Here is a 21,524-nt window from a genome sequence, read left to right on the forward strand (position 1 = left end):
GCTCGGTAGACTTCGCCGTAGGTGTATTGGACCCATGCAGCTTGCATCAATCAGCATGATGAGGACGAGCGCTTCGCACAGGTAACCTTTAAAGCCCGTGCGGCTCAAATCACGGAATTGAAGCGACTTGGTCTGGATGTTTTGACTCCAGATAGGCCTATCTATACACCCACACACCAATGTCCTTGACCCAACGAACAGATGCTCGAGCGAAATTGCCACGAGGGAAGGAGAGCGACTTCGTCGAGATCGCGCAGATAATTAGGGCAAGCAAGCCACCGAGGCGAGAGACAGGGTCTACGGCATCTTAGACATTACAGCTGAATTCGAGAGCACAGCCCGGCCAGACCTCAACGGAGTCTTCACCGAGGCAGTGATCGCCGTCTCTCAGCAAATGAACGACTCATACTTCTTGCTTCTAATGCGAAGAGAAGTGGGAAACTGTTCCAGGCTTGCCGTCTTTCTTGGTGTCCCGACTTCAGCTGTGGCAACTCCAGACTAGTTGGGCCGAACGGTGAAGGCCATTGAAAAAAGAAACTGAGATCTTGACAAGTATGGTTCCAAAGTTCTGACATATCAAGCATCAGGCTCTCTCGTCCTTCCAGACGACAGGGTTTTATTCCCGCTTAGTAAGACCTCTAGAGATCTGCCCTTGACAACCACCCAAGACCTCGACAGAGTCTGCAATCAGTTCTATAAGAAGACGCGAGCGGCTTCATTTCGAAAGCCTACAAGAGGAAAACCAGCACTACGAATACCCAAAAAAGGCTTAAAAGGCCGCTGAAGTCGGCCTTTGAACCCAGGTCTATCAGCGCTGCCGTTGTAGAGGGAAGCGTTTCAAACAAATTACTAAGAACAGGGAAACTACTACAAACTAGAGGCAAGATGTTTGGAAGATATCTTTGACGATAGCAGGAACAATAAAGAGAGATGAGAAAGAAGACGACTACACGTAAATGACAACAATTCCGGCTCAAGGAAATAGAAGACGAGATACAGGCGTAGGCGTTCGCTGCCAAATGACTCCTTTTTCTGCCCTTGCTAGGTGTTCCATCACCCATTTCGCCTTTTACTGTTAAGTAGCCTGGGTTCCACTTTATTGTTCTGGGCACCTACAAATGCAAATGACATACTGCCCTTCACACGATCAAGTGGTGGCAGCAATGGCGGCTCAATATAATTAACAGCTAAGAATTGCTAGAAAGGATCCCTCTATTAAGTACAAAATAAACTTGCTATACATATTTACAGTCGCGCACTGTCGACTTCGTAACTTCGTTAGTGGTACAAGAAGCTACTACAGCTCGTCTTATCTGCTGGTGGCTCTTGCAATGGTAAAGACCCCAACAATAACTACAGCCAGTGTCACAATAGCACCAGGAAGCAGAAGATCATTTGGCACGCCTGCAATAAGCTGTTCCTGAACAGGAGCGCTTCTCGTCCGCCGTGAGCGTCGGACTGGTGCGCCATCATCCTCATCCTCGTCCTCGTCTTCGTCTTCGTCATCATCGTAAGGTCTTCGGCGCTCACGGAGACCAGGGGCAGTAGAGGTTGGCGGCGTGGGAATGACAGGTGTCTCAACGGGAGCGGGTAGTGCCACGGGTGGTTTCTCGGGATCATGAGCGTAGAGGTCAACCTTGTCATGCCGGCTTTGACGAGCGAGAATGATGGCCTCGAGCAAGTCATTGTCGGTAGTGATGGAAACAGTGTCACCCTCATTATCCATGTAGCTGAGAGCAAATCCAGTACCGCTCATCTTGCCGTCTTCCACAACTGGCACACCACCAATGGCATCAACCTCGGCACCAAGCTTAGCCGCGACTGCAGATACGAAGGCCCCCATTCCCTGAGCTGCTACTACCTGCAAGCGATGCACTCGGCCTGAAGGTGCCTTGAACTTGAAGGGGAATGGTACATCGGCTGGATTCTGCTCCGGGATCTCGGGGGCAATTGATCGAGGGGGTGATTCAACACCGACGTGGGAAGCAGAGTCACCTGGAGCCACGCTGTCCCCATGGCGGTCCCTAGTTACATCAGGAGACATCATGCGAGATCCAAGATTGGTATGGTGATGGCTATGGCTGCCCTCACCAGACATCATTGACTCTGTCTCGTTATCAATTGAGAGCCAGAACTTGTTCCAGGCAGGCCCTTCGCCATCTCCACTAGACATGGTGTTGATTTGCTCCAGAGTGGCATAGGTGAGTTTGAGGACATCCACCATGCCGACAATTTCGCCACCATCATTCATGACAGGTAGGTTAAGATAATGGCCATCTGCGGCCAAGGTTAGCTTTTGACATTTCAACCAGGTCAAGGTCGAGGGATTTGAACCAACCATGCATCTTGCGCAGCGCAGCTTGAATGGTCATGTCCATCGGCGCGAAGTCTGGATGAGGCGTCATGACCCGAACAACGCTGCAGTTTGCCGGATCAAGGCCAGGGGCGATGACGCGCAGAACGACATCCTTACTGGTGAAGATGCCAGTAATAGCACCCGCATCCTGCACCAACACAGCAGTGGTGTGGTTCTCCTTCATCAAGGCGGCGGCCTCCTTTACCGAGGTCCTGACACTGACCGTTGTCGGGGGAATGCCATTCAAAACAGATTCCAGAGTCGGTCCAGACATTTTGGATCGAAGTGCCTCAACATACTGAATAATCTGCTGGGGTTGGGAGGCGCCCAGCTCGGAGTGAACGCCCTCCAAAGCGTCATAGAGCTTTCTAGAGGACGAATAGGCTCGCTCCAGCTTCTCCATGGCATCGTAAAAGCACTTCGTGATATCCAAGACACCAGAAATGTCCTGATTTTCGTCCATGACTGGCAAGTGGCGGAATCCCTTGCGAACCATCAGGTCCAGGGCATCTGTGGCACTTGTGTCAGTGCGAGCGCAGAGCGGGTTCTTTGTCATGATATCTGCAATGGTGATATTTGCAGCCTTGTGGCCAGCTCCAACCACGCGGAAGGCAAGATCCTTGGCGGTAAAGATACCAGCAATGCGGTCGTCGTCATCAGTGACCAGAACGCAGTCCTCTCGTTTCGCGGCCATAAGCTGGGCAGCCTCGGACACGGTGGTTTGTGGCTTGATCTGCAATGCCTGGCTGGGCTTGAGAGCCAGCACAGTGCCGGGAGGAGCTTTACGGGAATGCCTGGCGCGGTTCGTCAAATGCTTCTTCTTGGAGAGATCATTCTCCATTTTCCTGCGGATAGCCTGAAGCCGGGCAGTTAGCATGAGTGCACGCTTCCGCTGATGTGTCCAACTCCAAGACTCGTGTAAACAATTGAACGCACCTCATCACGCTTGGACTGCTTCTGCCGGCTGGCGCTGACGGAGGAGCTCGCCTCACTAGGCTGATTATCAAGAACCGGGCGAGGGATGTTGGAATTTGCCGGACTGTTGGTGGTAAAGGGGATGTTTCCCCGGCCCTGGTTGCGGTTGGGAGTCCCTCTCATGGTGTTCCCTGACATGTTTGCAGAGCGTCGTCGGCCGTGCCTCGTGGACAAAGGGGAGCAGTTGTGGATGTGGATTCAGAGACAACTCTCGAGGCCCCCAGAACTGCTAACGCTAGAGGGCAGATGCAAAGCACAGGAGAAAGACTTTGGCGGGATTTTCACGAGTGAGCAAGATGGGAAGGGGGGCTCTCTGGTGGTCTGGTCTCGCCTGGTCGGGTCTCGTCCCGGCAGATTACCGCGTTGGAGTTTCTCAAGACGAGCGTCACGTTGTCGAGGCGACAGGGATAACTGAGGAGAGGCGCTCTGTGAGTGGCCAGTGCCTCATTTTGGCCCCACTTTCATTTTTCTGGCCATTGGGAACGCTCCCGAAACGACCTGGTCCTTTTTTTTTTTTTTTTACTTGACATTCATTGTTCAATTCAGCCTTGGAAGCGTGGCCAAGTTCAGAACAAAGGCTGGTGGTTAATATGTGGAGTGAAGCCTATGCTCGAGCGTGATACTCGAGACTCCCGACTTGACCATTTTTCAACTACAATGCACAAAGACGAGGTAGCCAGCTCAAGATGCCCCTATCATAAACTCAATCTCCCAAAACGTCAACATTTGAGGCCTCTATGGTGGCGCCACGTCCATAGGCGTCGTCACTGTTTGTTTGCCTGGCTGTTCTCCAGCCAACATTGCGCCCTCTACTCGTTGCCAGTTCGTCTGGTATTCAGCAGCCGTTATCATGCGATGTTGGCCAGAGTCATGCCACCACCTCAGCATCTCAACACGAGGCAGGCTGAGCCGAAGAGTGCCCATCTTTCTTTCCAGCACGATGGGGGCCATCTATCATTTGGAAAAAAAAAGAAAAGAAAAGAAAAGAAAGTGGGGGAGAGAGAATCCAAGTATCATCGGAATCAGAGTCAACTAGAAGCATTACCCACCCTCAGCTCCACGTTGTGTGTCATTCTCGTCTGGAGGCCCTACGCGCTACCCTGTACAAATCCATCGTCCTGGCCAAGACCAATGTGAGCCAGCTTGGCCCGACGACATTGGGTTTGCGCTGTGGGATACATCCCTTTGAATTAACTCGGTGTCCCTGCTTGTCTTGGTCTTCTTCCCGAGGGATAGCAGGAGGCTCCATTGTCATGAAACAAGATAGGTAAAACATGCATCGACCAGACACCTCGGAAAAGAGAGAAACTATGCCGGAAGAGATGTAGTTATTGCCTGCATACTATAATATTCTGTCAAGGATTGACGGGCAACATCAACTATGTTACGAAGCTCTGCAAACCAACATCACCTCGCATGACAGTCCAAGCGTTCACATGCAAGCCACCCGCAATAATAGCATCATCCCATCACACCAACGGCATAAGAAGTTAGCCGCTTGCTAAATCGGGAACAAGCATTGGCAATTGGAGCAAATTGGATCGCACAAGACAACAAATTGAGACATGTTAGTCGGCGCCCTGGTGACGTGATGGAGGTGTCGCCAGGGAGGCCAAGTTCTTTTGTGAGTGGCCGCCAGGGTTGCCGTGGCAACCAAGTCAACAATTGCTGGGATCATTACACCACCATGATGCCCAGCTACTCTGGTCCATTCATGTTGCATTTTGAACCCACTTGCCAAACTCCATCTGTACTCTTCTCTAAGCTTCAGATAGAGCTTGAGAATACCTGCATATTGAGAACTCCGGCTTTCGGGGGAGAAGACCTCCAACGAACGGCCTAAGCTCGTCTCATTGACACACGTTCCATAGCCTGAGCAAGGCTCGCACTTATACACGACACCCCAAGATTCGTGCAAAAGTCGCCCTCGACTGAGCACAACGACAACTTTTTAAGCCCGGCGCTCTGTGCTTGCGCTGCGTGAGGTGAGTTCCCAGCATGCTAATCAGACGACCAACAACCGTGTTGACAAAATGATACAGTTTCGGACCTAGACGGTTCCCCATCGACAACGAATATCGACCGACGACAACTTCCCAACTTCCGGACTCCCTTGCAACAATTATGCTGCCCAATCCGCCGACGGGTGTTCACGCCAGGCAGAGGCAACACCGCCGCCAGAATTCGACTCCCTCTGCTCTCGAAGGCGTGAATATCTCGCCGCTGCCCAGCGCCAACAACAGACGACAAGCCGCTGCCCACCGGCGCGGCCTCAGTCTCGACATTAGACGACAACAGACGGCACCCCAGACAGCACGGCAGGACTTCAATCAGGTAAGAATGACTACTAACAACACAGGATTAGCAAACACCTCGCAGCATCATGTTCTGCCAGAAGCGCAGCAGCAACGCACCCAAGCACGCCCGGGCCCCAACCAAATGCAGTATGCATCAATGGTAACAAATAGCAATGAGAGTTTTTTGATCTCGCCACATGGTACTCCTCAGACACAGAGGTTCGCCCCATCGTCATGTTTTGACACAAGTACTGGCCGCTTCTCGTACCCGGCTCACTTGGACATGATGATGCGGAAGAACCAAGAGAACTACTACAACAACATGGTCGAGAGCGGAAGCTTTGACCTCTACTCCAATAACAGCGCCCTCTCGACTCCCACCTTTATGAACTTCTCAGACAGCCCTGCTGGCCAGGTTTGGTCCGCCGATGACGCAACTTCTCGACGGAATTCGAGGCGGATTAGCGACGGCATCATGGAGCGTGTAAACAAGTTTGAGAGCATGGGCATTGAAGAGGTTCAAAGACCTACAACACCACCCAATCAGAATGGAACCAGTGAGTTTCTTTGGACACTATACAACAAGCTTGAAAGATGCTGACCGCTGCTGCCAAGATTACTACCCTCCTACACCAGTGGAAACCCCCCATGACCGTAATGTCAAGCAAGAAGCCAGACCAGACAGATTTTCTGATGACTATGACGAGTCAATGGAAGAAACTATCAAGCCCAACCGAAACAGCCGCTCTGGTCTCAGAACCCAGTCCGTCTTTGCAGATATGAGACAGCAAGCAGAGCAAAATGCTAGCGCCCTCAGCCCCCCAAGGACAAACAAAGTTCCCGATGCCAAAAGCTTCAGTAGCCGCCAGATGCAGAACTCAGACTACATGAACATGAATGCTCTAAGAAACGAATTTGTCAAGATTGAGGATCAGAACGACGCAGCAAGACTTGAGCTCGACACCACCAACTCCCTATCGGATCTTTCTCACCACACTTCTCCAGACATTCGAAATCACGGACAGTTTGTTGGCGCTGCCTTTGAGGGCACACTTGACTTGCAGCATGGTCCTCGCCCGGACTCGGCTGTGCAATCCAGAAAGTCTTCTCCTCATCGTCGGACAGAGTCTATTGCTTCCATGGCCAGCGCCGCCAGTATAGCTGATATCAACATTGACGAGACTCGCACTGACACCGGTGTTACCCTGGAGGAGATTTCTCAGTACATCCACAGCCCTGAAACCACGGATGGCAAGTGGATGTGTCTGTTTGAAGACTGTGGCAAGAAATTTGGGCGCAAGGAGAACATCAAATCGCACGTCCAAACCCACCTGAATGACCGACAGTACCAGTGCCCTACTTGCAAGAAGTGCTTTGTGCGCCAGCACGATCTCAAGAGACATGCCAAGATCCATACCGGCATCAAGCCATATCCCTGCGAATGCGGAAACAGCTTCGCCCGCCACGATGCCCTCACGAGACACCGGCAGCGAGGAATGTGCATCGGCGCCTTTGATGGCGTTGTCCGCAAGACGGTGAAGCGAGGCCGCCCAAGGAAGAACCGCCCTGATATGGACACTAGGATGGAGAAGTCTGCAAGAACGAGAAAGAAGAACATGTCGATTAGCTCTGTGTCGTCATTTTCTGGCTATTCCGACAGCTCTGCAATCAATTCGCCGGACAACGAGTATAACATGCTGGACGACATGGTAGACATGGACATTGTCAATGCCAGAACCCGCGGAATGCCATCCATGTCAACTGCTCCCATGCCTACGCTGATACCAAGGGTGATGAACCAAGACATGGTCCAGTCTCCTTCAGTTGTCAGCGCACACTCGTATGTGTCGCCGGAAGCCATCATGGACAAGGCACCATCGCACCCAGCATCACCAGCAAAGAGCGGCGTCAGCCATTACAATACGCCGCCGCCGCCCGAGCTGTCTCAGTCGTCATCGCCGCCACCATGTCACTTCTTCGACATGGCCCCCAACACCTCCTCTGGCGCTGATCTGGCGGTCATGCCATCCACGAACAGCATGATGGGTTCTTCTGGCATGAACGGAACTCTGCCCATGGGCTTGGGCGACCAGGACGATGACTTGTTGTTGCAGTTTAGCCAAGATGGCGGTGGTCTTGTCCAGCTCGATCGTGAATCAAGCATGCTCATGCTCAGCAAGTTTGACGACGAGTTTGAGGCTGCCGTCAGCATGTTCACCAACAACGACGACATGTTTTTCAGCAACTCGTAATTGCGCACGAGTGGCTGACTGCCCCATTTCGTTACAATTTTGTCAAATATCGTCTTGGTATCTAATCAGTACGAAGCTAACGTCTCTCTGTGTCTGGTATGATGGGCTACGTTGGACTTATCGGTTTGCTTTTCTTTTTCTTGTACACGGTATGGCCCAACCTGGGGTCTGCGCGTCTCATAATCATCAATGGTCTTAAATGGGAATGCTTTCTGCGACAAAAAAAAACTTGTATGATAGGGGGACTGGGGCAAAGGAATATTTATTTTCGATGCAGGGCGAACGGATTTATGTTTTTTTCTATCAACATGTTGACCAAGGCGCTTTTGCAGTGGCGATGGAGCCGATGTGTATTTGCTTTGGCCTATTATCCAGAAATGTGAATCGACCTTCATTGAAATATATGTGCTCTTTGTGAATGTGGGTGAGACCACGCATATGCATTGTTACTAAGGCTGTGATTCCCGGAATTGGGGTCAAAAAATTGAGGTTAACTTTTTGACCCTGGTCAGTACATGCTCCACCAATTTAAAGTGGGAATATTACTTTGTACCGTCTCACAGCGATTTTTTTAAGGCTTGTGTGTCTTGACTCTTCTTGTGAGGTAGGTCATTTGGTGTTTCGTCTCTTATTCTAATTACTAATGATTTCTTAAGGGTCAAGCCTTAAATTATCATCGCCATATCGCGATCATCATCGCCGTATCGCGATTATCATCGCCGTATCGCGATTATTATTGCCGTATTGCGAGCCTTAAATTATCATCGCTGTTATCCGATTAAGAATGTCGGTCACCCCAATTACAGAAATTGGCGTGAAGCTGCTTTGACCTTCCACCGACATTTTTTTCGAAAAGATTTCACGTAAATCTTGGCAACTAAGCCTTTTACAGGCATTGAAGCTGCCCCTGCTAGCTTGGTACATCGTGAGCAGGGATGGACGGAGGTTTGTGTAAAATATTGGGTCTCTGCTTAAATTTATGTGTTGCATCCAGCTAATTTGAGTCTAGCGCCCATATTGTGCTGAATTGTGCGTCGAAATTGAGGTCAAAAGATTGACCCCAATTCCGGGAATCACAGCCTTAACCGATGAAAGGTGAAGCGGTGTGGCTGATGATTGTGGGCGTGGCAAGCCTCTCCACCACCCAAGTTGGCCAACAGACAAGACCTGCTTCGGCCCCAGAACCTATCCAAACTTGTCCAACGCCGTCAACTTGAGAGGAGAATAGCTGCTTCTACGCACCTGTGTGTGTGTGATGCAGGCATTGGAGCAGACGAAATGCTCACGCCCACCGTTGCCAACCGTCTCAGCTTCCTATATGCAATTGGCAACACACCTGCCACGAGTCTCACGCGCAGCGTCCCCATTGGCAAGGACGTGGACATTTTGAGTCTGGGTTGTGGGGATGTGCGAAATATTCTCTTCACTTCATACGTGGAAAGAGGACTAGGTAATGAATGGAATTTCAATCGACTTGTGACCTGGCTGAGGCTAATACGAGTTAGCCAAGAGAAAGATTGATGTGACCTGTTGCGATTACGACGAGAAAGTCATTGGTGAGTCATCTACATTGTTGCCGGTGTTTGGCATGTAGAATGGGCGTGACTGACGGGGAATTGAAAAAAAAACAAGCCCGGAATATCTTGTTCTTGACGCTGCTGCTGGATAGCCCCGGCCGTGTTGCGCCGAGCTGCCTTTGGGATATATACTATCACCTTTATGTGGATGATGCTACTGTGGAAGAAGTCCTGAAGCATGTGAGGAAGCTGCTGCCCCTTCTCGAGTCTCTCCAGACCTGGAAACACGGGCCTTACGCCAACATCATTAGAGTCTCTGACCAAGCCACTCTTGAGGATGTTCGATCCGTGTGCCGCAGAATTCTCCATGGCGCGGAGCAGCGAAACACTGCTTCTTATGCCGCGGCTTTCAAGAAGAATTTGAAAAAGACTTCGGAGACGCTAGAGGCCTTTTCTGGAAAGACGGTGTCAATATGACCGGCATGAGGTCTGCGGCTCCGCTCTCGCTGAAATCGCACCATGATATGATCAAGGCCTTTGAGACGTATTCTACCCACGGGACTGTGACGCCTCATCATGCAGAAAATACGGTGCCGAATCCAATGTTTGCGAGTCTCGTCTCCCAGATGGACGTCCTTCATTACGGAAGCGATCCCACTCTTGGCTATCATTTGGCTGTTGCGTTTGCACCGCTGTCTGAGAATTCGCCTCTTGCAATGGATCATGAAAAGACGGAGTATAAGACGGCAGAGGCCGCGAGAGCCCAGTTCACCGAATGGATTGCCGCTTTCAGGGAGCTTGCGTCTCGGGGGATGGTGGTGCGGTTCATGGTCGCCGACGTATTTGCTTGCTGCCACACCTTGCAGCACTCAGCGAGCACCGGCAAGCCATCTGGGAATTGGTACCGAAGACAGTGGGATTTGAGACCCTTGGAGCTGGATAGCGATGAGTACGGACCGGCTGGAAAAGGGCCGACTGCGTTTGACGTTGTCGACAGCTCCAATCTTTCCGATCATGTAGGCGCCTTGAACATCATTGTTGCGGCTTCGTCGCTGCTGAAGACTGAGCCGTGGGCTACGCTGTATACCGAGTCTCTTCTCAAGCGTGGAAAATCGTAGAAAGAAGCGTTTGAAAAGCTGCTCTGTGGCAACATTACCACGGTGTTGCTTCTCCTCGGTATCAGTCCCGTGCAGTACTGGACGAATGCCAAGTGCGAGTCTCATGTGGATGAGATCTTTCTTACCGTGATTGCGGGCACAATGAGAGCGCCGCAAGCGCAGATCCATAGCCGTCTGGCGTGGAAGCGAGATGACCAGCTGTCTGGGACGCTGGGGGGCCGAGGAAAGCTACACATTGATGCCTCTGCCCTCGTTCGCATCTTGTTTGACATGTACATGCGGATGTTCTCGGGGGAGGATTACAAAATATCTGCCAGCACGGCACTGGAGAGATCTTCGGCTTACACCCATTTTCATCGGGGAACCTTCGCCTCGTTTCTGAAGGTGGTCAAGCACCGGGTCAGAACAGATTGGCCGGCTGTCTGTTCTCAGCTCTTTAATAAGATATCTCAGGATCGAACTCTAGCCTTGTCGACGAACCAGCTTCAGGAGCTCGGAATCCAGATGCATTTGCAAGACGTGAGCACCGAGTCGTGGCTGCTCCGCGATAGCGACAGCTTGTCCAACGGCGGGCGGTTCCGGACTTGGAAGAACGTCCCTCTCGCTGTGGCCGTCACTGTCGTTGTTCCCCGTTCTGCTATTAACCGGCTTTACGCAGGGCAAAAACCGAGAAAAGGCATCTCCAACCTTTGTTGGCTCGCTTCGTGCGGGACCCAACTCGCCAAACCAGTGGCAGAACATGTACAGCGATGTCCATATTGTCTTTGGAAAGGTCGAGAATTCCCCCAAGGACGAAAACACCCCCCTCGTCGTTGAGCGGGATGACCAAGGGTGGAGCGGCAGCTCAGCCTTGATTGCATCCTTTGTTGTGCCCACCGCTGCGCTGCAAGTTGACCCTGTAGACGCACGAGTTGCGATTTGCATACCGCCGTCGGCGCAAGCTGCATATCTGTACATGGGAATGCTGGGGTTTGAAATGACGGTTTTTGAAACAAAGCTGTCGGCAGCTTCAAGCGTCTTTGTCACGAAACTCATGCCAGGTCTCTCGGGACATAAAAGCGTGTGCAGCGGGGTTGAGAATTTTGGAGATGTTGTGGATGATGCTGGGAACGGCACGAGTAGCAAGATTATGGCGGAAGTCCCTGCTTCGGAATCCAAGATTACGACGGTCACTGGGCATGTTGACATTCTCTCGGACAAGGGCAAAAAGATGCTACAGGACAAGGTCCCGATTCAACTTCAACAGCGCGACCCGTTTGTTATTGATGTCATTTTTGGGAATAACGCCTTGGTATGTCCGCTACGGTTTCCAGTACCGGTCTCACAGACAGGCAGCCGATCAAGAGTCGCAAGAAAGTCGGGCTACATTGAGGTTGTCGCCCGAGTGGCCAGTTCCAAGGACTCGGTAATTCTTTCGGATTTTATCTACCCTACGAGATTGGACGGACAGGGCTTCCCGGCTGCTCTTAATGCTTCACATATGAATTTGGACGCACTTCCTGTTCTGGATCTAGAAAAGAAAGACCAGATGCAGTGGCTTGTGACATTGGCATCATTGGAGTTTTCTCCCAGGGAGAAGAAGATGAGAGACGAGGCCGATAAGAAGAGTGGGATATCCGAAAACCTGCGGGTCAACTTCAAAGAATCCTTACTCACCATGTTCATGTTGACGTCCGGACAACAAGGAGGGCAGACTGGCATGTTTGCCATCAATCACCCTGAAAAGGGTGGTATTCACATGCTGATATTAGTCTCGGCGTTGAAGCTCGACGCAGACTGTTCTTCCGTAGTGTTGGATGCAGCAGTGATACCCATGACTAACCAGCTCGTCAGTTCTGGCAGCATGGAACCATTCTTGGTTCTCATTCGAACACTGGAATGCTGCAGCATCAACGTCAATGATGCGGAGCTTATTCTGTGGAAGCGAGTGCTACCTGCGTTGGCAGAACGTTGTCGTACATGGAGCCATCGTTCTGACTGCGAGTACAAAAGAAGGGGGGCCACAGTTCCCCTGAGCCTGGTGCCGGGAGAAAAGGTTCTGTGCTCTTGTGGAAACGGAAAGTTGCCCAAGAACTTCATTTCAGTACCAGAATGGGAAACGGCCGCCCCGAATGCCGTTCGTATTGCCATCAGCCCGACATTTTCAGTGCCCCTTGTGGAGGATGTCGTTGACCCCGGGGACATGGCCAAGGGGAAAGGGCAGTTGGCGGCAGGCGATAGATGTCGAAGCTGTGGAACAGCGGCTGCTAAAGATGGAGGATCATTGAAGAAATGCATGAGGTGCCAAGTGGTCAAGTATTGTTCGACGGAATGCCAGAAGGAAGACTGGAAGAAGCATCGTATGGAGTGCATGGATGTTGATGGATGATTAAGGAGCCAAATCAAGCAAGACGGGGAATCAACGGTTTGAGGATGATGGACTAAAAACAAAGCAGTCTGGTAGTGAATGGAAAGCAATTGATTTGATCACAATTTGTTTCAATACTACCCAGATATTTTATGTGGATGTGATGGCGTTGTATTGTTTCTACTTCACGAGCCCGGGCTGCCCAGTGCCGAGCCTGGAGGCAGAAGCGCAGAGATGAAAATGGAGCCAACGGTACCGACTGTTGTCACCCCACCATCGCTCCTGCCTGGCAACAGGGCACCACATGATGCACTTTGTAGCCGTGCTGCGTTGGTCCACACCGCCTTTAGCCTCAAGGCAGAAAAAAGTGACCCCAATCCAGCCCACCACGACTTCTTGCGGGTCGCCGTTGTCCAGCTTGCGAAATCACTATTCAGCGACCGACGCTCCTCCACGACATAAACCACCTCCCGGCGAGCTCGCAAGCAACATCATGTCGGCCGCGCAGCTTCTCAACCCCAAGGCCGAGTCCCGAGTACGTTCTCTTTTCGTCAAATTACCCGAAAAGCGGTGTGTCGTGTGCATGCTAACTCGTCTGTTAGAGGAGGGGTGAAGCTCTCAAGGTCAACATCAATGCTGGTATTGGCCTGCAAGAGGTCCTTAGGTCCAACCTTGGCCCTCTTGGTACAATAAAAATGTAAGTTTATTGCCTTGAAAACTAATCTTCTTGCAGTGTGGCTGACCTTTTTTTCACAGGCTGGTTGACGGCGCTGGACAGGTGCGGACCCTGCGATTGCTGCCCCTCAGGGGAACTCGATGAAGCTGATACTCTTTCGCCCTCAGATCAAACTGACCAAGGATGGAAACGTTCTCTTGAGAGAAATGCAAATTCAAAATCCAACCGCCGTCATGATTGCCCGAGCCGCGACCGCCCAGGACGATATTTGCGGAGATGGTACCACTTCGGTTGTGCTGTTGGTTGGTGAGCTGTTGAAGCAGGCGGACAGATACATCTCAGAAGGGCTGCACCCTCGTGTCATCTGTGATGGGTTCGAAATTGCCAAGGCCGAGGCTCTCAAGGTTTGAATTGTTGTTCCCAGTCTTTGTAGAACGATTCAGATCGGGCTCTAACTCCAGTTGTCTAGTTCCTCGATGACTTCAAGCTACCCAAAGAGGTCGACCGAGAACTACTCCTCAACGTGGCGCGCACCTCTCTCGCCACTAAGCTCAACTCTACGCTTGCGAAGAAGCTCACGCCCGCTATAGTCGATGCTGTTCTCGCAATTTACCAAGAACCTGCCAAGCCCGATTTGCACATGGTTGAAATCATGAAGATGCAGCATCGTACCGCTGCCGACACCCAGCTTATTCGTGGGCTTGCTCTGGACCACGGTGCTCGTCACCCGGATATGCCCAAGAGACTGGAGAACTGCTACATCTTGACCATGAATGTCAGCTTGGAATACGAGAAGACTGAAATTAACTCTGGCTTCTTTTACTCTAGCGCTGACCAACGCGACAAGCTCGTGGAGAGTGAGCGCCGATTTATCGATGCCAAGTTGAAGAAGATTGTGGATCTGAAGAAGGAACTCTGTGGAACAGACGGCAAGAAGAACTTCGTCATTATCAATCAAAAGGGTATCGACCCACTGTCCCTGGACGTGTTGGCAAAGAACGGCATTCTCGCGCTTCGACGTGCTAAGCGAAGAAACATGGAACGTCTCCAGTTGATCTGTGGCGGCGTCGCTCAGAACAGCGTGGACGACCTGTCTGCTGATGTTCTTGGATGGGCTGGCCTTGTCTATGAGCAGACTCTGGGCGAGGAGAAGTACACCTTCATTGAGGAGGTGAAAGACCCCAAGTCTGTTACTGTCATGGTCAAGGGGCCTAACCAGCACACCATCGCTCAAGTGACCGATGCTGTCAGAGACGGATTACGGAGTGTCTATAACATGATTGTTGACAAGAGCGTCGTTCCTGGTGCGGGAGCGTTCCAACTAGCTTGCGCTCTTCACTTGAAGAGTGACGCTTTTTCCAAGACAGTCAAGGGGAAAGCCAAGTCTGGCGTTCAGGCCTTTGCCGACGCTCTGCTCATTATCCCCAAGACGCTGGCTGCCAACGCGGGCCATGATGTTCAGGATGCTTGTAAGTAGCATATCACTCAGACGAGCTCGATTCAGTGTGCTAACACCTAAGCTACAGTGGCTGCCATGGAGGACGAATACAATGACGGGGACGTTGTTGGATTGAACTTGGAGAGCGGAGAACCTATGAGCCCTGAGTTGGAGGGTGTCTTTGACTCGTTCCGGGTACTGAGAAACTGCATTGCTTCCAGCTCCAGCATTGCATCCAACCTCTTGCTTTGTGATGAGTTGTTGAAGGCTCGGCAGATGGGCAGAGCTGCAGGCCCTGGCCCTGGGATGGACGGCCCTGATGACCACATGTAAATGTTAATACCACTAGATGGCATGGTAGAATAAAAATTTTTATGGAAAGTATACATGATTCATTTGGCCCTCAATAAGTCGTCTTTCGTATTCGGCAAGCACGACATTGAGCTCACGGGTAGTATTTCTGTGGCATGTCAAGCAGGTCGAGGGTTGGCGTCTCAGTGGCGGCCCCTGGACCACCTGGCTGCGGTCATGCCAGTAAGCCCCGCGTCGACTAGCATCCTTCTTACCCAAAAAATTCTTGACCCCACCATCAGTGCCAGCTTCTCGCAGAGAGTCCTCGCGAGGCTTTGCAATAATGACTTCATACGATTCTGATTCTTCAGATGGAGGAGAAGTTTACAGTGACTAGTGTTCTCTTGGGATATGCCTCTCAAGATTCACAAGATGAGACTATCAGCAAATTAGGCGGCGTACCTGTAAGTGCTTCTGCTGTGAGACTTTGCGCCATGCCTTGTGATGAATGATGATTGACTGACATTTGGATAAGGAATGGCTGGATGCCGACAAGCCACCCTCGGCAGCTCTCGCACGGTGCAAAGTGTGCAAAGACCTTATGGTTCTCATTCTTCAATTGAACGCGGAATTACCAGAGAGATTTCCCGGCCACGACCGACGACTATACGTGTTTGCTTGCAAGCGAGAATCCTGCCGTCGCAAGCAGGGAAGCATTCGAGCTTTGCGAGGGGTGCGAATTTGGGGAGACGACGCCTCGGCAGCTCCAGCGGCGAAAGCAGAAGAAGGGCCAAAGGAGCAAGAGACGAGGCCTCGTAATGATGGCCTCGCCTTGGGCGACGCTCTGTTTGGAGGCAAGGGTATTGGCGGCGGATCAGGAGCCAACCCGTTTTCAAGCAACTCGAACCCGTTCAGCACCTCAAGCGGCGCCGGGAGCTCCGGCAACCCATTCAGCTCCCAACAGCAAAAAGATACCCCCAAGGAGGCAGAGAAGGATGCCAAGCCTGCCACACTCAGCAAGACCTTTGCCGAAACATTATCGTTGGGCACGACACCCACCGGTCCGCCGCCTCCTCCAGAGCCATGGCCGGAGACTTCCGCCCAGCCCAAGCCATATCCAACGCTATATCTGGCAGAAGCCGACTACGAAACTCTCGAGCCGACATCAACCAAGATCCCGGACAATGCCCGTATAGAGGAGGCAGATGCGCCGGAGACCGTCTCCGTTTTGGACCGCGAGGCGTTCGAGTCGTCCATGGACGCTGCGTTTCAAAAATTTGCGGATCGTCTTGCCCAGAATCCTGACCAGGTCATCCGCTACGAGTTTGCAGGGTCGCCCCTTCTTTACTCGAGGACGGATGCCGTGGGGGAGAAGCTGACCAAGGGCTCGATCCCCGGATGCCCAAACTGCGGCGGCAAGAGGACGTTTGAGGTGCAGCTGACGCCGAATGCTATCGCGGAGCTGGAGGCGGATGACCTGAGCCTGGAAGGAATGGAGTGGGGGACGATTATTGTCGGCGTTTGTGAGCGGGACTGTGTGCCTAGGCACGTTGGCAAGGACGAGGCTGGATATCTGGAGGAATGGGCTGGCGTGCAATGGGAGGAGCTTACCAAGCAAAAGTAGCCTGAATATATTACGAACTTGAATAGACAGAATGCGAACCGCCATGCAATGAGCTGTGGGTAAAGCTTGACGAGTCACGAATATCTCAGGCAAGTGGTTTAATAGATCCGCGTTATATGCTAACTCCGATCTCAATACCGCTATCTCAATGATTTGCCCGATTTAACGCCTGGATTGAAATTCCCCCCTTCTTTTTGGTTTCTTCCCACCCCACCAATGACCCTCGTGGTCTTTAGCGCACTCCCATCGTGTGGCTCATCATGCTTGCATCATGTCCCGTAAAGTTTTCAACTCTCTCGCGTCGTTACCATGGGGTCTCGATACCGCCTCCCCCCCCCTCTGATGACATAGCTTACACAGTCTCCTCCCATGATCGCCGGATTACCCTTGCGAACTGCTCCACGTTCACGTCCTCCCGAATCTCGGCTTTCTTGGCTTCGTTATCCGGATTAGAAGGAATCTTGATGTTGTCCTCCTCGTCGACTGTCCATCCGCAGACATCGGTGACGAACGTGCGGGTAGCGTCCTCGCTGAGCCCGAGCCAGGACTCAAGGTGGGCGAGCTTCAGCTCACGGAAAGCTTGGGAAACGAGCTGGGCGATACGGAGTCGGATCATGTCCTCGAAGCCAGAAATGTCGGCAATCAGGTCAGCGCAGAGGTCGTCACCGTCGACGGAGGCCCAGAACTGGGCATACTGAGCACCCTCGAGCTGCGAGTTCAATAATCGGAGCTTGGTCAGGGCCTCGTGGAGTTCGCCCGTCGCAGCCGCTGAAGGATTGATCAGGTGGAGGGCGAGAGAGAACTGCGCGGAGGGAAAGAGGGTCATGGCCTTGACGAGGATGTTGGTGACAACCTCATCCTTCAATCGGTCAGGGTTAAGCTGGTACCTAGGTAGGTGAGCAAGATCCGCATTAGCTGGTATTCCTCGCAAGAAAAAGGCCATGTTGATTTTCGCAGAGCATATGGTTTGGAGGCAATTGTCAGAGCTAATATGCTGACTTCATGTGCTTGAGATGAATTGCTCTCGTCGCGGTCAGGTAATAGGAAACGTTGACAAATAGTCATCATTAAACTGCCACAGGACCCAAAAAAAAAAAAAAAAAAAAAAAAAGGTGCTACAAAAATCGCAAAATAATCCCGGTCGTTCTGGTGTTGAGGGGGGGAAATTTCGACTCACAGCTTGAGCAAGGTTCGGTTGGCATTGGAGTCGCAAAACTTCTGTTCACATTGTTCTTGCAGATATGTCTCGAGGGAACCGACAGCCTCAGGGTTGTAGCGCTCGAGGCCGTTGATAATGTTGGTAATATAGTCAGGCCGCTCAGGCGGGTCTTCGCCGTTCATTTTGCCGGTATTGATGCGGGTGTTGGTGTTCTAGGGGGTTGATGTCGTGGAGAGGTTCGTGATGGTGGGGCAGAGGGAAGTTTTCGACGGGTTGTGTGAGGGTGGTCGGTTGTGGGCGTCGAAGGGGCTTAGTGTATGGAGACGGGGCTTGCCATGTCGCTACGACGACTTGGAGCACCTGCTCTTTGGTGATGCCGTCACGTGGTCTCGCGACTGGAACGTCATAGAGTATGCAGGCCGACACGCGTTCACGATCATACCCCTAGCAACACTGCAATTTGGTCTTTGACTTGTGAAGACATGAGACGAGATGGAGATGGGATAATGATGTAGTATGTCATTTTCTGCGCTGACGATGGCTTTAAACTCTCTGAGCACGTCCTCCCCCTCTTAGGGCTGAAACTAACAAGACGCCCATAGATATCCGTGGCCGGACAATCTAGAACAATGTCTAGTCCATCCAAAAAGAGGAAGCTTGATACTGGTGGAAAGCAACATGGAGGACCGACTAGAGGTTTAGAGTTCTTCTTTGCCAAGCAAAGACAGAGCAGTGCAGCAACTTCCTCAGCAGATGCCGTTGACGTGCCTGACTTGGCATCTACGGAACTAACAGATGAAGAATTGGCCCGTAGGATTCAAGCTGAATGGAATAAAGAAGTAACAGATGAGAGCAGAAATGAAACCGAGAATACTCGGAGCGCTTCACCGGCCTCGAATCTGGCAATCGATGAACTAGCGCCCGCTGCCCAACCCGAGTTAGAGCCTCGTGTGACAAAAGAGGCCGAATTGCCTGCTTCTAAGGGGGCTACTCTTACATTGCAATCTACAGGCATGGCCGAGGATGTTATTACTACCAACATCCCTCTTGATGAGGCCCCTTTAATATTTCAGCCATCGAAGTATCTCGACTTGTTGAGGGAACACTGGGCAGCCGAAGGTGGAAACGCCTCCTACGCTTTGCTCACCCGATGTTTCGTCCTCGTCAGCGGCACAACGAGCCGCATTAAAATAGTTGATACGCTCGTGAATTGCCTTCGACTGCTAGTTGAAGGAGACCCTTCAAGTCTCCTGCCAGCCGTAAGTTGCTCTACTCCAATATCATTTCAAGCATCTACTCACAAGCGATAGGTATGGCTGGCTACGAACTCTATATCGCCAGCATATATATCCCTGGAACTGGGGCTAGGGGGCTCTGCAATATCCAAAGCTCTAAAGCAAGTGTGCGGCTTGGACAATAGATCACTGAAGGCAATCTATGATAAATACGGTGATGCCGGCGATGTAGCGTTTGAAGCTAAAAAGAAGCAGAGCTTCACACTGAGAAAGCCGAAGCCACTTACGATCAAAGGCGTTTACCAGGACCTTGTTAAAATTGCTAGCTCTCAAGGACAGGGCAGCGCTCAGGCAAAACAGCGTATTGTGGATAGACTATTGCAAGATGCGAGGGGTGGAGAGGAGAGTCGCTTCATTGTCCGGACGCTCTGCCAGCATGTAAGTTGTCGTGATATCTTGTCAGCGAAAACCGAACCTTGCTCATGCTGCTAGCAGCTAAGAATTGGCGCCGTGAAAACCACCATGCTCATTGCTCTGTCAAGAGCCTTTCTGCTATCTCGGCCTCCTGGTGCACACTACTCTCCTTTGTCTATCCCCGCACTTTCCAAGCTGAGGAAAGAAGATCTAGCCGAGATTTGGGGGAAAGCCGAGGAAACTGTCAAAGCTTGCTTCGCACGACGGCCCAACTACAACGATTTGATCCCAGTTCTTTTGGAAATTGGAATATCAGACGAGCTGTTAATTAGATGCGGATTAGCTCTGCATATTCCACTTCGACCCATGTTGGGCAGCATTACCAGAGACTTGTCGGAAATGTTGACGAAACTTCAAGGAAGAGATTTTGCCTGTGAATATAAGTACGATGGCCAAAGGGCCCAGGTGCATTGCGACGATGGAGGAAAAGTATCGATCTTTTCACGGCACCTAGAACTTATGACGGACAAATATCCTGATCTTGTAGAATTGGTTCCTAGGATCCGTGGAGAGGGTGTCAGTAGCTTCATCATGGAGGGCGAGGTGGTTGCAGTGGACCGAGAAACCGGCGAACTCAAGAACTTTCAGACCTTGACAAACCGGGCGAGAAAGGACGTGCAAATCGGCAGCATCAAGATTGATGTCTGCCTGTTTGCCTTTGATTTGATGTTCCTCAACGGGCAGCCGTTGCTGGACCGCCCATTCAGGGAAAGACGGGAGTTGCTCCGATCACTGTTCACCGAGGTGCCGCACAATTTCACCTGGGTGAAAAGCCTTGATGCGACATCTAGTGACTCAGAAACGGTGCTTGACTTCTTCAAATCGGCCACGGAGAGCAAATGCGAAGGAATCATGGTCAAAATTCTTGACAACCTGGTTGATATTCCATACTTGGGAGACGAAGAGGAGCCGGCCGCTGAGGAAACAGAGAGGGTTCCAACACCAAAGCCAAAGTCTAAAAGCAAAAAAGAAAGGAAATGGCGCAACAGCAACGGGAGAGGGGGACAAGAAGACGACGGGTTCTCGACGAAAGCCCCTTCTCGCGACGTATGAACCCGACAAGCGGCTTGACTCGTGGCTCAAAGTGAAGAAAGACTACAATTCCAGCTTTGATACTCTGGACTTGATCCCCATTGCAGGATGGCACGGACAGGGTCGAAAGGCAAAGTGGTGGTCGCCAGTTCTTCTTGCTGTTCGCAACGAAGAGACAGGCATGCTAGAAGCAGTGTGCAAATGCATGTCTGGCTTTACCGACACATTCTACAAGGCCATGAGGCAGTTCTACGATGACGGCGAAGACAGTGGAGAGCGCAAGAATACACGGTCACAGATGCCAAGTTTCATCCAGTACTCTGGCCCCATGCCGGACGTCTGGTTTGAACCTCAGGAGGTGTGGGAAATGGCCTTTGCAGATGTTACCCTAAGTCCAACTTACACAGCGGCCATCGGCCTTGTCAGCGATGAACGAGGTTTAAGTTTGAGGTTTCCGCGGTTCCTTAAGAAACGGGAGGACAAGAGCTTGGAAGAAGCGAGCACGAATGAGTTCCTGGCCGGGCTGTGGAGGAAACAGGAGGCAAAGGCGGCCCCGCGAGAGGCACCAGATGGGAGAGGAGATGGAGAGCCAGAGCAGATGGAGGATGAATGAACCATGTGTCTACTTTGTGCAGCGCAAACAGTATAATTAAGCAGTTTATTTGGGGTATATCCTCATCTTGTGTTGTACAGGGTCGCCTAGCATTTGTTTGGTATCATATTTGCATCATAT

The 21,524-nt window shown here is 51.5% G+C and overlaps 9 protein-coding genes across 9 annotated transcripts; 6 read left to right on the plus strand and 3 right to left on the minus strand.

The window, feature by feature from the left end:
• Positions 1-471: 471 nt before the first annotated feature.
• J3458_018797 (uncharacterized protein) lies at positions 472-3,599 on the minus strand. The gene is made up of 3 exons (XM_066121253.1): positions 3,293-3,599; positions 2,339-3,212; positions 472-2,277 (listed from the first exon to the last, which is right to left on the minus strand). Exons 1-3 carry the CDS (start codon positions 3,467-3,469, stop codon positions 1,310-1,312), a joined length of 2,019 nt encoding a protein of 672 aa, XP_065973608.1. The 5' UTR covers positions 3,470-3,599; the 3' UTR covers positions 472-1,309.
• Positions 3,600-3,642: 43 nt separating this feature from the next.
• On the plus strand, positions 3,643-8,277 carry ACE2 (Metallothionein expression activator). Its single transcript, XM_066121254.1, has 2 exons — positions 3,643-6,185; positions 6,244-8,277. The coding sequence occupies exons 1-2, from the start codon at positions 5,456-5,458 to the stop codon at positions 7,878-7,880; spliced, it is 2,367 nt and encodes a 788-aa protein (XP_065973609.1). The 5' UTR covers positions 3,643-5,455; the 3' UTR covers positions 7,881-8,277.
• A 1,593-nt stretch (positions 8,278-9,870) lies between these two features.
• J3458_018799 (uncharacterized protein) lies at positions 9,871-10,515 on the plus strand (the record flags this gene model as incomplete). Its single annotated transcript, XM_066121255.1, has 1 exon — positions 9,871-10,515. One exon carries the CDS (start codon positions 9,871-9,873, stop codon positions 10,513-10,515), a length of 645 nt encoding a protein of 214 aa, XP_065973610.1.
• A 739-nt stretch (positions 10,516-11,254) lies between these two features.
• Positions 11,255-12,883, plus strand: J3458_018800 (uncharacterized protein; the record flags this gene model as incomplete). The annotated part of the gene is made up of 1 exon (XM_066121256.1): positions 11,255-12,883. One exon carries the CDS (start codon positions 11,255-11,257, stop codon positions 12,881-12,883), a length of 1,629 nt encoding a protein of 542 aa, XP_065973611.1.
• Positions 12,884-13,355: 472 nt separating this feature from the next.
• CCT6 (T-complex protein 1 subunit zeta) lies at positions 13,356-15,309 on the plus strand (the record flags this gene model as incomplete). Its single annotated transcript, XM_007812801.2, has 6 exons — positions 13,356-13,397; positions 13,465-13,559; positions 13,619-13,640; positions 13,706-13,942; positions 14,008-15,007; positions 15,065-15,309. 6 exons carry the CDS (start codon positions 13,356-13,358, stop codon positions 15,307-15,309), a joined length of 1,641 nt encoding a protein of 546 aa, XP_007810992.2.
• Positions 15,310-15,638: 329 nt separating this feature from the next.
• On the plus strand, positions 15,639-16,891 carry J3458_018802 (uncharacterized protein; the record flags this gene model as incomplete). The annotated part of the gene is made up of 2 exons (XM_007812800.2): positions 15,639-15,731; positions 15,803-16,891. The coding sequence occupies 2 exons, from the start codon at positions 15,639-15,641 to the stop codon at positions 16,889-16,891; spliced, it is 1,182 nt and encodes a 393-aa protein (XP_007810991.2).
• A 352-nt stretch (positions 16,892-17,243) lies between these two features.
• Positions 17,244-17,834, minus strand: J3458_018803 (uncharacterized protein; the record flags this gene model as incomplete). The annotated part of the gene is made up of 1 exon (XM_066121257.1): positions 17,244-17,834. The coding sequence occupies one exon, from the start codon at positions 17,832-17,834 to the stop codon at positions 17,244-17,246; it is 591 nt and encodes a 196-aa protein (XP_065973612.1).
• A 230-nt stretch (positions 17,835-18,064) lies between these two features.
• Positions 18,065-18,232, minus strand: J3458_018804 (uncharacterized protein; the record flags this gene model as incomplete). Its single annotated transcript, XM_007812799.2, has 1 exon — positions 18,065-18,232. The coding sequence occupies one exon, from the start codon at positions 18,230-18,232 to the stop codon at positions 18,065-18,067; it is 168 nt and encodes a 55-aa protein (XP_007810990.2).
• Positions 18,233-18,478: 246 nt separating this feature from the next.
• J3458_018805 (uncharacterized protein) lies at positions 18,479-21,452 on the plus strand. The gene is made up of 4 exons (XM_007812798.2): positions 18,479-18,564; positions 18,653-19,309; positions 19,361-19,723; positions 19,781-21,452. Exons 2-4 carry the CDS (start codon positions 18,680-18,682, stop codon positions 20,810-20,812), a joined length of 2,025 nt encoding a protein of 674 aa, XP_007810989.2. The 5' UTR covers positions 18,479-18,564; positions 18,653-18,679; the 3' UTR covers positions 20,813-21,452.
• Positions 21,453-21,524: the final 72 nt, after the last annotated feature.

Source organism: Metarhizium acridum (genome assembly GCF_019434415.1).
Source record: "Metarhizium acridum strain ARSEF 324 chromosome Unknown scaffold_555, whole genome shotgun sequence".
NCBI classification, from domain to species: Eukaryota; Fungi; Ascomycota; class Sordariomycetes; order Hypocreales; family Clavicipitaceae; genus Metarhizium; species Metarhizium acridum.

Excerpts from the sequence above, each read along its gene's own strand:
- J3458_018805 (XM_007812798.2), top strand. The coding sequence starts at position 18,680 with ATGTCTAGTCCATCCAAAAAGAGGAAGCTTGATACTGGTGGAAAGCAA. Across the intron at positions 19,310-19,360 it reads CTTCAAGTCTCCTGCCAGCC|GTATGGCTGGCTACGAACTC; the intron begins GTAAGTTGCTCT and ends CACAAGCGATAG. Across the intron at positions 19,724-19,780 it reads TCCGGACGCTCTGCCAGCAT|CTAAGAATTGGCGCCGTGAA; the intron begins GTAAGTTGTCGT and ends TGCTGCTAGCAG.
- J3458_018797 (XM_066121253.1), bottom strand. The coding sequence starts at position 3,469 with ATGTCAGGGAACACCATGAGAGGGACTCCCAACCGCAACCAGGGCCGG. Across the intron at positions 3,213-3,292 it reads AGCAGTCCAAGCGTGATGAG|GCTATCCGCAGGAAAATGGA; the intron begins GTGCGTTCAATT and ends GCCCGGCTTCAG. Across the intron at positions 2,278-2,338 it reads TGCGCTGCGCAAGATGCATG|ATGGCCATTATCTTAACCTA; the intron begins GTTGGTTCAAAT and ends CCTTGGCCGCAG.
- ACE2 (XM_066121254.1), top strand. The coding sequence starts at position 5,456 with ATGCTGCCCAATCCGCCGACGGGTGTTCACGCCAGGCAGAGGCAACAC. Across the intron at positions 6,186-6,243 it reads ACCCAATCAGAATGGAACCA|ATTACTACCCTCCTACACCA; the intron begins GTGAGTTTCTTT and ends GCTGCTGCCAAG.